The sequence below is a fragment of the Amblyomma americanum genome, chromosome 11 (assembly GCF_052857255.1).
Source record: "Amblyomma americanum isolate KBUSLIRL-KWMA chromosome 11, ASM5285725v1, whole genome shotgun sequence".
NCBI classification, from domain to species: Eukaryota; Metazoa; Arthropoda; class Arachnida; order Ixodida; family Ixodidae; genus Amblyomma; species Amblyomma americanum.
In genome coordinates, this window is record NC_135507.1 from 28446347 (window position 1) to 28464842 (window position 18496).

The 18496-nt window shown below is 44.8% G+C and overlaps 1 protein-coding gene across 1 annotated transcript in view; it reads left to right on the forward strand.

Moving 5' to 3' along the window:
• The window catches only part of LOC144111263 (uncharacterized), an 89518-nt gene that overhangs the window by 59448 nt on the left and 11574 nt on the right, over positions 1–18496 (forward strand). The window contains exons 14-20 of the mRNA XM_077644495.1: positions 2383–2649; positions 6400–6660; positions 12577–12749; positions 14908–15077; positions 16766–16920; positions 17327–17405; positions 17525–17678. Of these exons, the coding sequence (XP_077500621.1) occupies positions 2383–2649; positions 6400–6660; positions 12577–12749; positions 14908–15077; positions 16766–16920; positions 17327–17405; positions 17525–17678 (1259 nt within the window). The remainder of the gene's footprint in view (positions 1–2382; positions 2650–6399; positions 6661–12576; positions 12750–14907; positions 15078–16765; positions 16921–17326; positions 17406–17524; positions 17679–18496) is intronic.

Below are 18496 nucleotides of genomic sequence, written 5' to 3' on the forward strand. Positions count from 1 at the left end.
GCGGGTCCAGTTTTTATTGGCTTTTTTCTTCGGTTCAGGCGTTGACTGGGTGAAAACCGGGGACGCAGACCTAATCGGCTGCGCAGGTGCTGGTTAAACAAAGCGAAAAAATGATTTATAAGCCGAAGAACCAATGTGACGTGACTGTAAGGGTAAAATGTGCAGGGCAACGGGCGGAAGTTATTCAATAACGCGCAATTATGCGTGAACATTTCTGGTTCAACGGTTTTTGGCTGCTTTAGCCCCAGAAAAGATCCGGATGGTTAGGTTTTCGAACACAAGGAGCTTATTTACAGCTTTGAGATAACGTGCTATATGCCTCGTACCCCCGGAGCTAGTTAAGCGAATAACGCAAGAAATCGAAGATCGGAAAGCCTAAAACCGCCCTTTATTGAATCTCTTAGGTATACTTAGGAACATATTTTTCCGGGAAATGTCCCAAAAATGAAAGCACGCAGACATCAACATAACAAAGGCCTCAAACATGCTCCAACAAGAAGCCTGTCGACTGGGGAAAGAAATAAAGAAACCTTTTACATTGAGATATTTCTGCTGTTGCACACGTTGTTTGTTTAGAGCCATGCGATTTGCTACCCTTGAGCTGTTTCTGTACACTCGTGCATGGTAGTGAGCTATGCGCTGAACTGTGTGTTTATGAACAATGTTCTTTTTGTTTTGGCGGAAGCCCATCCTGAGAGGAACATCCGTAGCGATATGCGGAAAGAATATACACTCGTCAAAACAAGCAAAATAATTCTAAGGACCATTAAGGTACTCCATGATGCGAAATTTAGCGTGGCTCAGTAGGTGTCTGAGGCTCTGCAGGCTGATTGTTTTGCTTCGCTGGGTCGTCGGCACATCTGGCGACGATATTAGTTTGATAGCAGTATTAGCTGATGAAGACGGCAATGTGCAATGCACAACGCGAGAGTGTGTTGTAGTTTAACACGAGTCGTGATCAGCTGCAGTGATAACCTAGCTGGCTGCCCTATCTGGATGCATGTGTGTGCCTCCCAGTCTTTTGATGTTTTTGAAGGAGGGGTCATGCAGGTGTAAGGCGGCCTGGTGTTTTGTGGCGTGAGCGTGTTTAGACGTTTCTTTTCGGCACTATTTCCATGCAATAAAGAAAAAAAACTGCAGTGATAACCTGGTGCTCTCGTGTAGTGGCCAGCGAAGCTGATCAGTTCATGCCGCCACGGGTTCGAATCCGACTCGCGGCAATGTTTTTTCATTACTTATGGTTTGGCTTGGTTACACCGATGGCAGCAACGCGACTGACTCCACAAAAAGGCGCTTAAGATCTGCGCTCTCGAAGGAAACCATGTATTCACGCTTCGACGCCTATGCGGGTGAACGGTAACAGCGCCGGGTTGCAATGTGCGACAGCGCTGTAGATCCCTGCACAGTCAAGCAGCATATGATTGCAAAGAGCTCTGACAACAAAGCTGCATATTAAGCTCCGGATCAGCGGGCCTGCATCGTAATGTGTTGTCAAAATTACAGGGCCTTCAGCCAACCTTACTAAACATTACTTTGCCTGTTCGCGCTCACGCCCACTCATTGGCGTGCTCAAGTTCACCTTCAATCACCATCATTCACGCAGGCATCATCAAGTCTGTTGAATGAATGAGTGACTGCAAATGAGTGCGTTTATGAGTGAGCCCGGTTTGTAGCATGTATGACCCGTCCCAAAATGTGCTCCACCGATCCTATGAAGCATTGCATGCTGGCACCAACTCTCCGCGATGAGATAGACCGCGAATTACGCTTTCTCCTCTCACTTCTTTTTATCCCGTTCCTTTCAACACCGTTCAGGTATGTATTGACAGCTACCAAGACTTTCCTTGCTACATAACCTAACCTAGCTAACGAAACGAAGCCGCAGCGCGCGCAGTTCAGGTTATCACCGGTAGCAATTAATTCCCTTACAAAAATTCCTTTAGACAGTCTACAAACTGTCCATATGCTTCTGTCTATAAAGTCTATAGACTTTCTATAGACAAACTTTAGAGAACAGTCTAAAGGCAATACAAATGTTATAGACTGTCGATAAACAATCTATAGATTTATGGTCATACTCTTATGGTAGACGTTTGTTTATAGACAGTCTATAGACTATGAATAGACAAAAATAAATATCTGTAAGAAGGCAATAGAGTCCATAAGAAGTCTATAGACTGTCTATAGGCCATTTTTGTAAGACAAGGCAGCTGCGCGTATTTCCTTTGCTTCACAGCCTAACCTAACCTCAGCCTACAACCTTGATCTTTCGTGCTCCCCCGCGGAGCACATGGTTCAGGTGTCCCCCGAGAGTCAGACAGGTACTGGACCTTTTCTTAATAACCTAACCCGACTTTAACTACTGTCCCACCTCTGTCGCAGAGCGGACATGCGGCAAGATGTGGTCCTTCGAGCGCACGGTGGGCCACACGCTGGGAGGCGACGCGGACCGCGAGGTTCCCGGGGTGCTGCGGCGCGCCCAGTGCGAGGACCTGTGCCTGCGCGAGCGCGGCTTCGTCTGCCGCGCCGCCACCTACCAGCAGTCGCGGCTTCTGTGCCGGCTGCACGCCGAGAACCGACGCACCCGGCCTGCGCTGTACGGCCGCACCGCCGAGGACGTCGACTACCTGGAGAACATGTGCGCCCCAGGTCGGCGTCTTCTTTGGGCTGCCCCCTTCTGTCTGCTGTTCTTTTTGCTTAGTATTAGACAGTTTTAGCTGTGCGTACGCAAGTGCTTGCGTACGCAAAGCGCTACGGCGCTGCGTGCGGTACACTGTCCGCTCCGAAGTATAGTTTTAGCTGGCCGAGCCGTAGCGTCCTTCAGGCGCATGTAGCGCCATCTAGTGATAAGACGTCAAAGCACATCAACGCTCGGTTGAAGAAAATTTCATCCGTGATTACTGATAACTAGTGTGAGTGCATTGTGAGCCTTTTTTTGTTCCAAGAAGAAAAACTATGCAAACCGAAGAAAATGCAAGAACTGGCTAAAAGCCAGAAAACCGCTTCGCCAGGTGTCGTTGCTACGAGGAAAACACATTGCATATAGTTAGGCCTAGAAGCTTGAAAATCACCAAATTATCTGAAAAACAGGGGCTAGTTATCGCTTATACCGCTTTGTGTGGGCAAGAGTAGGCAAAATAAAAGCGAACCGCTACCGTTTGAGCGAGCTATTGCGTCGGAAAATCCAGCGGTGACATGTATTTATTCCGAAGCGGGCGAGCAGGGCGCCGCCATTTTGTCAAAGTTAGCGTACGCAAGCCACGCAAGCGCCGCAACGCAAAGTCCGCTGGCTAGCGTACGCACGCAAGACGCAGGGCTTGCGCTTGCGTTCTGCGCATGCGCACTACCGTCCCCGCAAACTCCTTGCGTACGCTAATCCGTTGCGTACGCACAGCTAAAACTGTCTATTGTAGGCCTGTGTGCGAGGGTGTTAGCGGGACGTTTCCGTTAGACATAAACAGGTGTGGTCGAAAAAAAGCCAGAGCGCGATGCTCCGTTTGAGGTGCATTCAGATATTCCGTGGAAGAAACCACAAATGATTACTTGCACGCGGGAAACGTACCAGCGGTGCCCTTCGGCTGCCGCATATAGTACCTAGATTAACCTTTCTGGGACAGCGGGACACATACGTCCCACTTTTTTGATTGCCTTGTTTTGAGTAGTGAGCCTAAAACTACTGCATCGATTGATCGTGCTGTAAATTCACTTCTGTTAGCGCCTCTCTGACAATGTCTGACGGGAAAAAAAATGGAGTTAACGACGACTGGCGATAGCGCTGAAACAGGGAGACGCGCCGCCAACGGCATACCTTATCTCTTATGAAACAAGTTTTAGCAGCAAATAACTGGCACCAACTCATAATTTGTTGTGAAAATCAGCCCTTATTCGTTCTTATGAGTCTGTAACCGTTGGTCCTGAGAATCCAAGCGGTCTTAAGACTCTGTTAGCAGTATCTCTTGCTCGACCAGTGCATGAGTGCTATTTTTATTTTCTACTGCGAGGACAGTAGTAGTGTCACTTCCGAAAAATTCCGAGGTGAGTTGGTAGCAAGAGCGTCAAGCCTCGAGCAGTTCCACCGGCCACTCTCCGCCAGCAGCAACACCCACCAGCAACCTCCCCACCACACCTCCCTAGTTAGGGGAAATGTCCACTCACCGACCGACACCCTCGAGTCGCCTCCCCGCCCCACTCCCACCCACCTTGGCCAGAGACTGCTTTCCCAAGCATTTCACCCCAGAAGAGCCGAGCACCGCTCCGGAAGAAATTGTGAACCCATTGGAAACCAGTATTTTCATTTTTATTTTTTCATTTTGTTTGTTCTTAGTTTTCTGTGCACAAAAAGCTAAAGGATTAGAGACAAAGGGTACTGTGTACCTGACTAGGTCCCTAAACCCTTATATTGTTTGGAAGCAGAGCAATTTTTCACAACAAAAAACACAAACATCGAACCTAGGGAATTAATAGCAACTACATTTACAACACTAAAAGAACATTACATACAAAATTAATAAAGGAGCATTACAACAAACACACAATACTTCAAGGAAAATAGTACTAGAACCAATCAACAAAGCAGGCATAATTCACTATGTAAAACAACACAACAGGTCTTTCACGAAATCGGATCACGTATTAATAAATTGAAAAGCGTTATCGGAGAAAGGTCACCATTATTAAGACATAAATTCATCAAAACATATCAAGCAGCGGAACATTGCTCAAATAAATATTTAACTAAGACTCTTTTAAACACTCTGGTTGAAGAAGTTTCCATTGCAATGTTAATTTCTCCATTTTGATTTAAAAGTGAGGGTATTAAGTACTAAAATATTTGCTGGCCATAGTTGGTCCTAAGTCATGGCATTCTGTATTTAATTACTCCAAAAGGAAAGGACTCATTTTTTTCAAGATATAATTGCTAAAAAAAGCGCGATTATTCCTCCTCTCAAGATAAATGTGCATTGCAAGCTTATATGTATATAACTGATGCATATACAACACGGAAAAGTCTCTGGTTTCGAAAAAGTCTCTGGTTGTTTTCTGAGGGTTTAAACCTTCTATTGCTCTAATGGCTTTCTTTTGAAGGGTTGTTAAAGCTTTAATGTTATTAGATGTTGTTCTTCCCCAGATTAAAAGGCAGTAATTTAAATCAGACCGTATCAAGCCATAATAAAGGGTTAATCGAAATTTTTCAGGAATTTGGTTTCCAAGCTTCCACGACTCACCAGTTAACTTTGCTAACTTTAATTTTAGGTTGTCTACATGCTCACTCCAAGATAAAAATTCATTAAAGTATACACCCAAAAATTTAAAGCATGATGTTGATTGTATGGTTTCGTTGCGATAATTTGCTATCTACCAAGACATTTCTTGACCGAAAAACAACATATTTGGTTTTGTGTGTATTTAATTCTGACTTATTGCAGAATAACCAGTCAGAGAGTTCTCCTAACCAATAATTAGCAGTTTCATTTATGTGAATCAAATCAGATCCACTAAAAAAGACATTAGTATCATCAGCATATAGTATTACCTCATCTGTATTAGGTATATTGCATATATCATTAATGTAGTGTAAAAATAAAAGTGGGCCTAATATTGAACCTTGCGGGAATCATATGGATAGGGTGCCATGACAAGAGAAGCAATTGCCTATCATCCCATACAGTTTTCGATTTGGAAGGTAAACTTTAATATGGGTTAATGCAATGCCTCTTATGCCATAACAGCCGATCTTGTTTAACAATATATCATGATTTGCAGAATCAGAGGCCTTTCTAATATCAAGAAAAATTCCAACTGTGTACAACTTCTTCTCAATATTTTCAACCATTCTTTCCTTTAAGCCTATTAGTGCTAATTCTGTAAATTTGTGTTTTTTGAAAGCCGAGCTGATTCGAGTGGTAATCTTTAGGCTGTCTAGAAATGTGGAAAGCCTCCTGTAGATCAAACGTTCGACAACTTTCGAAAGAACACTTAATATAGATGTTGGCCTATAGTTGTTTAGGTCTTCCTTTCCTCCTCCTTTATGTATTACCGTCACTCGTGCAACTTTTAGTTCTTCAGGGAAACATCAGTCACTCAGAATACAATTACAAATATTCAGCAACGGTGCTGCAAGAACATCAGCTACTGCTTTCATTGGCAGGGCCTTAACATCATCAGGGCCAGCTGCACCTCAGCTTCTTAATGAAGAGCTTTTTAAGAAACATATCCCCTCCCGATTAGCCGACGGATGTTGTAATCACTAGGCAGCCGCTTAGCTTCACTTATCGGCTACAAGATGCTTCCCGCAGCATCATACTTTGCTCTACTATGGTGATGCACCGCAATGGGGTGCTCTGCACGGGGTCCATACTTGGAAGTAAACGACGCCTCCCGTGGCCGGATTGTTGGCAGAGCCTTCGACGTGCCAGTACCGGGAGCACGCGGACCGCTTCCTGCCCATCATCGACCGGCTGGGCCACGCGTTCAGCCTGGCCGAGTGCCAGCGCCAGTGCGACCTGGAGCGCCTCTTCAGCTGCCGCGCCGTCAACTTCGAGACGGTGCACCGGGACTGCGCGCTGAGCAGTGAGGACGCCCAGAGCACCCCGCTCGGTTCGGCGGCACTCGTGCACCGTCGGTACTCCGTCTACAGCGAGAAGGGCACCTGCGAACAAGGTTTGGTCCATTGATTGATTGATTTACTGATTTATTTGCTGATTGATTGATTGACTGGACGGACTGATGGTTGATTGATTGATATACTGATTGAGTCGTTGATTGATTGGATTTATTGATTGAGCATCTGCTTCGGTAATTAATTAATTAATTAATTTCCTGATGAAACTATTGATTGGTTGGATTGATTTATTGATTGATTGGATGGTTTACTGATTTAGTTACTGATTGATTGGATGATTTACTGATTGAGTTACTGATTGATTGATTGATTGATTGAGTTAGTGATAGATTAGATTGATTGATTAATTGAATGATTGATTAACTGATTGAGTCACTGATTTATTGGATTACTTGATTGAGTTACTGATTGATTGGATTGATCGATTGATTGGATTTTATTGAGTTATTTACCCATTGAGTTACTGCTTTTGTTGATTAATTTACTGATGGAATTACTAATTGGTTGGATTGATTTATTGTTTGATTGGATGATTTACTGATTGAGTTACAGATTGATTGGATAGATTGATTGATTGATTGAGTTACTGATAGATTAGATTTATTGCACTGACTGATGGTTGACTGATTCACAAGATCACAGGATGAAGATTCACAGGATGATGATTTTCCGCGCTTTTTTCGGGATGACGTCGAAGAGGTGACATGCGCATTTTGTGCATCGTGTTCTCCCGGATTTGCCCGGGTGTTGAAATTATTCCGGAGCCCTCCACTATCTCACTTTCTTCCCTCCCTTCCGTCACGTCACGGCGTGGTTGAGGTGCCCACCCACGAAGTGAGGCAGTTATTGCGCCATTTCCTTCCTTTAAAAAAAAAGAACTAATTTTCCCGGGTTTCCTGCGATCGGCTTTAGCGTGTGTAGGTGGTTTGGTCGCGCATCTCGCCTTTGCACACGGCGGCGCGAACCTGCCGCTACAGTGGAGCGTCTTTCTACTTCGGCGTCAAACCCGGGTAGCGTTCTGAGACCTTCAAGGCGCTTCATAATTCGCGAGTCACAAAGCTTCATGGAGCCGCTGCCGTACTGCTGCGCAGAATATGGACGCGCGCAACGAATTCAGCGGGTTTGACACGTGACGGGAAATGAAGATAGTGCGACGGAATTTGTGCCTTCGGTCAGCCACTAGTAGTGTCCTTAAAGTAGCGCCATCTGCTATCACTGCATCCATTTAGTCTTTAAAGAGAGGCGTTGTCATGCTACCCACCTAGCCATAAAAAAAACTTGAGCGTGCCGTTTCGGCGCTGGTCGAGTGGCTTTAAGTGTTAAGCCTGATGCTCGCTTCCTGCCGGTGTTAGAATACAACTAGGTGCGAAGAGTTTGCTTCCCATAGATGAATATGTTGACGGAAATTTCGGCGTCAATTTCGGCATTGGCTTCGGCATCAATTATTCCTCCACTTCGGACCGGTGCTGGACCGAGATTTCCGCGAACGGGCGCTAAGACCATTTGCTGCTTAAACACGTTCTTTTCGGAGCTCTAACTCTCGCGTGCCTCCGATAGGTAGTAGTACTGCTGCGATAGGCACTGCACGCTGTCACGCGGTGTTGCTCGTTACAGCATAAGAAGGGAGGCTGGCGCTGTTGATCACGCACAGTTCAAGTTGAAGGAACACTGAAGACAGATTTGAGCTAGCCTATATCTACAGTACTAAAGGACGGACACATACTGTGCTATCGCGGGTTAGAGGATAGACGAGAACTAAGTGTGGGATTCCTCATTAATAAGGATATAGCTGGCAACGTAGAGGAGTTCTACATTATTAACGAAAGGGTAGCAGCAATAGTAATTAGGCTGAATAGGAGGTACAAGCTGAAAGTGGTACATGCCTACGCACCCACATCCAGCCATGATGGCCAGACCGTTGAAAGCTTCTATGAGGACGTAGAATCGGCAATGAATAGAGTAAAATCGCAGTACACTGTACTGATGGGCGACTTCAATGCGAAGGTGGGCAAGAAGCAGGCTGACGACCACGCGGTAGGTGACTATGGGATAGGCTCTAGAAATAGCAGGGGAGAGTTATTAGTCGAATTCGCGGATAGAAATAATTTACGGATCATGAATACCTTCTTCCGCAAACGAGAAAACAGGAAGTGCACCTGGAAGAGCCCCAATGGTGAGATTAAAAATGATCTCGACTTCATACTAAGCGCTAAACCTGGCATCATTCAGGATGTGGCCGTCCTCGGAAAGGTGCGCTGTAGCGACCACAGAATGGTAAGGTCTAGAATTAGCTTAGACTTGAAGAGGGAACGGAAGAAGCTAGTGAAGAAGAAGACCATTAACGAGTTAGCCGTAAGAGGGAAATCACGCCGATCTCGGAGGCTATGCCACGCCGGCATTTGATTTCAAAATTATCGTAGTAGCAGTAGTGGTTTATTGAGATAAAAAGAACAGAAGGAACGTATGTGGTCGGCCGGGCAATCGCTATCTAATACCTTGAGAACTGGAGCTGCAGCCAGCAGAGATGAATGGTTTATGGTTTATGGGGGTTTAACGTCCCAAAGCGACTCAGGCTATGAGAGAGGCCGTAGTAGAGGGCTCCAGGAATTTCGACCACCTGGGGTTCTTTAACGTGCACTGACATCGCACAGTACACGGGCCTCTAGAATTTCGCCTCCATCGAAATTCGACCGCCGCGGCCGGAATCGAACCCGCGTCTTTCGGGCCAGCAGCCGAGCGCCATAACCACTCAGCCACCGCGGCGGCTGGAGATGAATGGAATCATGCGGATGATAGCGCTGTACAGAGGGAGCGGTAGTGAGAAAGAATAAGAGTGAGCTATACTACATCCCAGTAGCTCCTTGCAGCCCTACCAAAACTGCTATGAATGCACAGGCAACGTTCTGACGCTGCGGATTCTAGTGTCAGTAAAATTTTCACGCGGGCGTATGGAATAGCGTGCTTTGGAGTACGCATGCGGCAAACGCTATTTCATATCGCGACTTAACGTACGCTCGCGTTACATAGACTATATGCACAGTTTAGGATGCGCGAGTCTTCCTTGCTCTAAGACATTGTCTCCAAAATGACGACGCCCTTCGAAGCAGGACCCCTCGCCTCAGACTGAATTAGTCTTTGTTGCAGATGTTTTCTTCTCTCATCTCGCCTATAACAAAACGTTTAATTATTTATTCTATTTTTATTTTATTTTTGTAGTGACGATTGCGTCACTTTAAAGTATTTAAGAGGAGCGTCGATTAATTGACGGAAATGTTTCCCGTTCTAACAGCCAGATGGTGCCACTAGGCTGAGCTAATGGTTGCTTCTCAGTTTTCGTACGTGGAACTGAAAGGGCTAACGTGACAAATGGCGTAACGTCCCTCAATACGGTTGCGTTTAGAGTGCGTAAGCTTGCATACGCTTACGGCATGTTCACAGCGTCAGTTTATACTCTTTTCTGAGCATATTTGTCTACTGCGCGAACAGACGGCCCGTAGACAGTTAAGCGCGAATGAACACGACGTTTAACGTGCTCCGCTCTCCTGATTGGCTGAGGAAGTCTCTGCCTTTGGTAGTGCTGCAAGCTAGTTATGGGATGGAGTAAATGTACTTTATTTACAATGTGCAGGAACTTAACAAGTTTCCGCCGCTCAGGCGCGAAAGCACAGGCACTGTCCGGAGCATAACCCCGCGCGAGCGATCAGTGCCCATGTTTACATAACGTATTCAAACACTGCATATGCAAAGCCACGCGCACGTAGCGTCCTGTCGCTAATTAATCTCGCGCGTGGCGCTCTGCACAAGCGGCCGGGGTGGGGGGCCCGGCCGTATATTCGTCCGAAGTGCACACACGGAGCGTTCAATTCACGGCCGCAGTAGCTTCGGATCAAAATGGTGACAACCTGTACTTATCGGTACGGACGTTACGTGTTTGTGCAGAGTGGTGGGGATATTTTAAAATCCAATTTTCTCGGAGGTAAACGTGTATTTTGCTGCCGGTTAGGTGTCGGCAAAAAGAGCCAAATAATCTTTTATTACACGGAAGAGTAACTGCGTGGAATTCTCCTCAGTAACCTTTAAATATAAAGGGAAGCACTTTAGCCTCAAAATACTCAGGTTAAGTGCTCTGACGCAGTTTATGTTCGAAAGCAGCACAAAAATGCATGATCATGGGCCATTAGATTCTGTATCGTTCACTGTCACTTTAGCTTGAAGGAGATGGACACAAACTCTCGGAAATATTTATTAGTACTGTCTTGGATGATGCGAATCCGACCATAATTCATATTGATCCCGGATCTCTTGGCATGGCGCACTAACAAGATGCAAACACTCCATTGAAACGCGGGAGGCACGCAAGAAATGCTTTCGCATCTAATACGCCTGTCTTTTATCCTAGCCAGATCAGTTCCGCTTTGCGTTCGAAGTTTATTTCAAAAATACAGGGAACAACATAGATACATATTCTACTACAGTACGAAGTGAGAAAAGAATATTTGGCCAACAACACAACATAATAAAACAGTGCTAGATATATACATGTTCCCAGTATGCTAGTATACCAACGATTAAGAATATACATATTACGTTGGAGCTGAAGTGACGACAGAGGCTATGCTTGCTTGGTATTATGCATTAAAGAATCCCAGAGTGTGATGAAAGGAAATCCAATTGTTTGAATGCCAAAGTTACTGCGAAATTTGGGAAGTCAAAATTTTTCACGAAGCGAAAAGCGTGTAACATTATAGTTGGTAATGTCTTTTATGTGAATAAATTGCAGGAGGTTGAGATAATTCATGATGGGACATCAAAATACTGCAATGTTGAATTCGACTAGATCATTAATGCGATGTATATTAATATCATGGTACAACGGGGATGTAGAACAGTGCCGATCATTTCCCGTCATTAATCTGACGGCTTGATTCTGAATGTGTTGAAAAGATGAACGATGAGAAATGTACTTCAGACCCCATGAAATTATTCAGTAGTTTAAATGACCACAAAAAATGCGTGATGCAGTGCAACTAATGTGCGCGGATTAAGAAAACGAGAAGCCTTAAACAATATTCTAATACCATATGATGTTTTTATTTGTAGCTCCTGAATATATGCCTGTTAAATTTCAGTCAACTGTAGAGTAGAACGACAAGGAACAAGCAATGATCAGGATGTTGTATGAGATGCGAATTTATGTCCAAAGAGGATATATTTGCGAAATTTACACACCGGGAGCTAAATATAATGAAATTTGATTTTGAAGGATGTAAATGAAATCTGTTTTTAGCACACCAATTAGCAATTTTATTGAGGCCTTCGTTAAGTGCCATGGTAATTGAGTTCAAACATTTATCCGATTACAAAAGAGTACCGTAATTTCTGGACTATAGCCCACACCCGGTGTATAGTCCACAGGGCCAAATTTTGGCTAAAAATAAAATTTCCAGAAGGTAAAATATTGAAGTTGATTGCATATCGGATCTGATTTCGCTGTTATTTAGCACCGTAACATGTCGTAGGCGCCCACTCGGCACAAGTTTCTTTTCTTTTTCTAATTATAGCCACCGGTAGACTTCTGCGGCTCTGGCAAACGACCTGAAACAAAGAAATCAAATCATGCATAGTTAGCACGCATAGAATATCCGCATGACTAAAAATTTCAGCTTTTAAACCTGTACAGTCCGCGGACTATAGTCCGCAAATTAGGGTAGTATCATTGCATGCGAAATACACTCAGAAGCCAAGGTTAGACACTCGGGTAGATCGCTGATAAATATGAAGAATAAAAGAGTCCCAAGTATCGAACCCTGGGGAACAGCAATGTTTATAACCTTCTTGACGAAGAAGACACTGCAGATACCAACTATTAATCGATTAGAGGGAGCAAGCGTTATGTCTTTTTGTGTAACTCGGCAGGCAACCTGGGCACTGTCGGCGGTTCATTCTTCTCGCAGTAAGCGTGCAGTGCAACCAGCAGGACATGTTGCTGGCGATGAACTTTGACACGCCCTTCCACGGCCGGGTCTACGCCAAGGGCAACCCGGCTCAGTGCTTCGTCGTGGGCAACGGGCAGAACACGCTCCAGTTCGCGGTCTCGCTCGGATCCCGCTGTGGAACGCTGCAGGAGGTGAGCGCCCCTAGTTTGTGCGGCTGCCGTCACGGGCTGCGTGGCGCTGAGCATGGGAAATAAAGGCGGGAATTTTGAATGTATGTTTCGCGTGAGGATCCATAGCGCACACAATTGAGGGGACACAGCACGAGCGCTAAACTTCCACTGAATTCAGTGGAAGTTTAGCGCTAGTGTTGTGTCCCCTCCATTGTGTGCGCTATGGATCCTCACGCGAAACATACAACTGTGTGCGCTATGGATCCTCATGTTGACTACTCACTAGCCCGAACCCTGACCCTTCTAAGTATGTTTCGTCTCACTGATTTTGTATGGCCGTCAACAGTGTTCGGTGGGAGCAAAGGGAGTCGTTTATAAGCGAGATTCTGCAGCGCGTAGGAAGAGTAAGTCATCAGTATCGATATCTTAGCGCATTATTTCAGGAAAGGCTTTAGTTTTCTTTCAGTTGCTAATGAAAATATTACCATTCAGTTACGCGGTTATCGCTATTGCCGGCTGGTAGCTGGGTCCGGTTCGTGTTATCCAGGAAAGCTGGACATGGGTTTCTTACACTGGTTCTTGAATGCATCACAAACTGCGAGATCAATAAGAAAACTATTTTTAATGGTGTTGGATGCCATGTGTTCAGGGTATTCCAAGGCAAGAGCGAAGGCTAGTTTGCGCTTCATAGTGGAAATGTTGCGCTTAAAAAGACAGAACCACTGAATTTTAAGCATACCATTTTTTTTTCGGCTCAACAGAAAGCCCGGATTCTAAGGTGCTCGATTTCGTGACGGTTTTACTAGAAGCGCTGCAGACCATTTTTACCGAGAATTTTCAGATCAGTGCGTTTTTATGCAGGGCGATGCTTGAAACCACGAGCAGCGAAAGCGGTGGCGAGTGCATGTTGAAGAAGGCGATGTACCAAAGGCTAAAATAATTCTGACTCCCCAGAGAGTAATTAGACATTCTTAATATTGAGCAGCATCTAGTTCAGTTTCCACACCCAAAGCTGTTACGGAAAATGGTATTGTCTGTATGACTTAAGCGTGATATCACCTCTTGTTTCAGGGTCTCTGTCCTGTTATTTCTTTTTCTTTAAATCTTGGTGCAGATGTGTTTCCTCGAAAATAGCTGATCCTGCGAAGTTGCTTGCTAGAGCCAGCCACGTAGGTCTAAAGGCAGGGATTGATTTAGTGTTCATAATTTTGGCAATCGAAGCTTCTGATTTAGGACATTCTCATGAGATGTGTTTCGAGGAGGGTGCCTCATGACAAAATTTACCCGTTGGAGGTCGGTTCCGCAGGGAAACGTACATTGTGTCATGCCGGTATGGCGAATGCAAGAAATAGCTTATTTAGAAGGGTATATGCTTGGGCTTGTTGGTTCATAACTTCAAGGTGAAAAACGTAGCGCAAAGAAACGAGGACACAGAAAGACGGACAACACACGGCGCCGTGTGTTGTCCGTCTTTCTGTGTCCTCGTTTCTTTGCGCTACGTTTTTCACCTTGGAGCTTATTTAGATATGTGGATGTCTCCATGACCTTAGGAAAGCATATTCTTCACCCGCATTCAATAACAGCGCCTCAGTGGACACACACTGCCTAATATCCGAGGTCCTGCATTCCTCTGGAAACTCTATCAATCTGCGTACTGCATTTTCGTGCATTGTAAGTGTTGATCTTATGTGCCGAAGATTTTTCTCGAAGACAAGCCATACAAAAATGTCCTATGGCCGGCTATAGAATTTTGGCCCAAATACCTATAGACCTTTCCTATTTCTGTCTATAGCTGCCTATAGAGGCTGATATATTTTTCTATAGAGAGTTTAAGACAATTGTATGGTTCCAAAGCTATAGCTTTAGTGGCATAGATTTTTCAATAGCTGGCAATAAGCAGCTCTGTGGGTGCGTATAGACATTCATAAAAGGCCATAGACGGACATAGCTTTTTCCACAGACGCCCATAGGACGTTTTTGTATGGGAACAATGTACTCTTAGTTTGCGATGTTTTTAGAGTAGTTACGAACATTGAAGGACGAAGGACGCTTTTACAGCCGTACAGAAGAATGTGTTCTGTATACGATTAATCGATTCCCGCATGCAGAACACTGCGTTGTCGCAAAAAAATTAAAAATTCAGTGTTCGTGTTTTTTTTTTTTTTTTGGACATGTGCAGGGAGACGGCCGCTACGCCAACGAAGTTGTTGTCCAGCAGCATCCCATCATCATGACGGACACGGATCGCAACATACGTGTCGTGTGCTCCTTCGAAGCGGGAGACAGGACCGTCACGCTCGGCTCTAGCTTTGCGAGAAACGGTGCCTACAGCGGCGGGCTAGACGTCACGTGAGTGAAGTTGGCACTGAGATCACACGGGAGCAGACGTTTCACATCGATCACTGCATCAGGGGGGTTCATCGTAGTTGATGTCGCCTTCGTCACTCGAAACGAAATATGCTCAGTGACGTCACCACTGATGGATCGATTGATCGCTCTCAGGTCGATGTGAGCAAAGCACTTCAGTGCTGACAGGCTGGCCAGTAAGGTCTGCTATTCGTGGTCATATTATATCGTGTCTGTGGGTGTGGTGATGTAAAGTACTGACCTTCCTTACACGGCTCCAGGTGACACAAATCTGAAGAACAAATGCCGGAATCTATAGGTTCGCTTAGAATCCAGAGCGCACTGAAGGCACCACGTCCCTAGCCGCGCAAAACAGTGCTGAGCGTTCAAATAATATGCTTGTTGAAGAGATGAGATTTATAATGAATCCATGCCAACTAATCCATACGACCATTGTAGTATTCTTGTGGCGCCTTCCTACGAGCAGTTTATGTGGAGGAAAGCCAAGCATTGGTTTCAGGATCTCTGGCGCTCATTAGAAAGTGGGTAAATTACTGGTGCACAGAATCTCTCTCGTGTGAGGGAGATGCTGCGCCGCTAGGCCATCATAGCGGTAGGCCAGTCGGGGGGGGGGGGGGGGGGGGGGGGGGGGGGCATCATTTGGCTGTCAGTTGTCTATCCCTGATTTAAGGGTTTAAGCTTAAGGATTTAAAAATTATTTTTCCACAACATTACTGAATGATTAACGATGGGGGATTTCTTATCGCTTGTGTTACCTGACCCTTCGAAAATTTAGTATAACTGCGAAAGCAAAATAGCCTGAGCAGTGAATGTTTGCAAACAAACGCTTGCATATAGTACCGAGGCGACTTGACAGCGGAATAATAAACGAGTTTGTTAACGATAACTTTCATCCCGAATCGAACACTCTGCAAGACGTGATCCAAGCTTACATTTACTTTAATCTGGATGGCTGAATGGATTATTTTCTAGCAGGAAGAAAGGTGGTGGTGGTAGTGGTTTTATTAAAAATTATAGTAAAAAGGAAGGAAAAGATTTTTGCTAGCCCCGGCATCTGCCATCGATACTGAAGCACCTGAGCTGGGGCAGCGGAAATAAAGGATAGCAGGCAGAATGGAGAAATGAAATGAAACAGGAAGGAAGGCAAAACATGTTTTCCAGCGCCGACTGTTCCCAATGGCGGCCACTTACATCTGCCTCATTCATGGACGTCATTTATTGCCCAATCGAAACTATACAGGAAATGAACGAAAATCTAAAGTAGCCAGAATTATTGCCATTTTCTAACGCTACGCCGTCGAACATGTGTTTACTGGAGATGGCCTTGCAAAGTGGCAATACTTTTTAGTGAATGCCTGTTAATACCGCTTATATTTTCAAGGGCCCCACTGTAAATAGGACATCGCTTGCAATATATCGTGTTTTTTATTATTATTTTTTATTTTTTGTTTTGCTCCGATGCGGATTCAAGCGCAGTGTACCGTCCCTTTCTTTCTTTCTTTCTTTCTTTCTTTCTTTCTTTCTTTCTTTCTTTCTTTCTTTCTTCCTTTCTTTCTTTCTTTCTTCCTTTCTTTCTTTCTTTTTTCTTTCTCTCTTTCTTTCTTTTCTCTTCCTTTCTTTTGTCTTTCTTTTTTATAGCTTGTAACCATGATGAAATGCTTTATCCACAGCACTCGCCACCAGCCAACCATAACGTCAGTCGTAACCAACACAGCTCCTCCGCCAAATGTTGTCATGAGGATTTTGGATCCCAGCGGCCGCGACGCTGGAGTGGTCGGCCTCGGAGATGAACTCACGCTGAGAATTGAAATTCAAGAACCTGGCAGTAAGATTTCTGAGTACTTATTTTTTAACTTTGAGTATGAAGGGGGAGGGGGGGGGGGGGGGGGTATTTGCAGTCTCAAGCCATGATGCAACCATGCGGGCAGGCTTTTTATGCCGTGGACCCTTTAGTGAGCCTTAACGAGTAATTATTAGTTCTCCTATGCTACGGTTGCTCGCATCGGTGGAAAGAACCATGCCAAATTGATCGTAATTTTCACTTGGAAATCCATTTCTTAGAAGAGTCAGATGAACAGGTCAGCATCAAATTTGTTGAACATAACGTCGTATTGTAAACCAGTAGAATTATATGCCGGGCTGAATACCTATATATGTTATCCAAGCGCTGAATAAAATACATCAAATCGGTATTGGCAAATCGTCCTCACATATATCATTTTTCATTTCAGGTGCATTTGCCATCTTTGCACGAAACCTTTATGCTAGGAGCTCCAACGGGGAATCTCTTTTCCTCATCGACAGCTTAGGGTAAGTCCCAATGGGAATTTATCATTCTCAGTCTAACGTAGTATGAGATTCTGTCGTGTTTGCTTAATGTTTATGAGGACGCATTTCTGCATGCGCTGATTTTCATTTTGGGTGTGCAGGTGTCCCGTTGATCCCAGTATATTTCCGGCGCTGCGACCGGACTACAGGCTTCCAGGAGCTTTGTTCGCCAACTTCAAGGCCTTCAGATTTCCGTCGTCCGGAATGGTTAACTTCGAGGTGCAAATAAGGTTCTGCCAGGACAGGTGTGACCCGGTGAGAGCAACTTATGCACTCCGGTTAATAATGCAGCTTATTTCGGTATATTCGTGGCATGAACTGCTGCGAAATGGCATTCCTCTGGGCCAGTTGGTATGAATCCATCTTTGGGCCAGCGTGAACTTTGGGTTTGGGTTGGAATATTCTTTTACCCACCGTATATATTTCCGCACGTTTCGCGCTTTTTCATTGAAGTTGTTAGTCAGCTGTGTGTTCCGTGTTCCACGTGTCTGTCTACGTTGGTGTGTCCCAATGTTCACGCTGGCCCAAAGATGAAGTGCTGCATCGCCACTGCGGCACGGCCGTGCTGTGACAAAAATTTCTTTAGGCAGTCTATAGACTGCCCATAGACTTTTGTCTAGAAAGTCTATAGACCTTCTATGGACAAATCTTGTAGACTACTCTATGTACAATACAAACCATACAGACAGTCTACAGACAACCTGTAGATTTATGACCATACATTTTAGTAGGCTCTTGTCTATAGACGGTGTATAAACTATGAGGAAACCGAAGATATCTATTGGAAGGCAATAGGATCTATAAGAAGTCTATATACACTCTATACACCATTTTTATGAGGTTGGTTCACGCTGAAGCAGACACTACTGGCAGGTGAATAACGTTGATTTCAAATAGAGACATCAGGCCAGTATGCAGGGTACGTTTTTCACCTAAGGCTGTTCGCACATTAATATTTAAAAAATAGGCTGTTTTAGCTAGAAGAACATTTCCATTCGCATACCATTTTCAGCGGTGGTCACCTGCCTGTCACCTGCTCTCCGTCCATCAAAAAACTATGAAGAAAGGAAAGG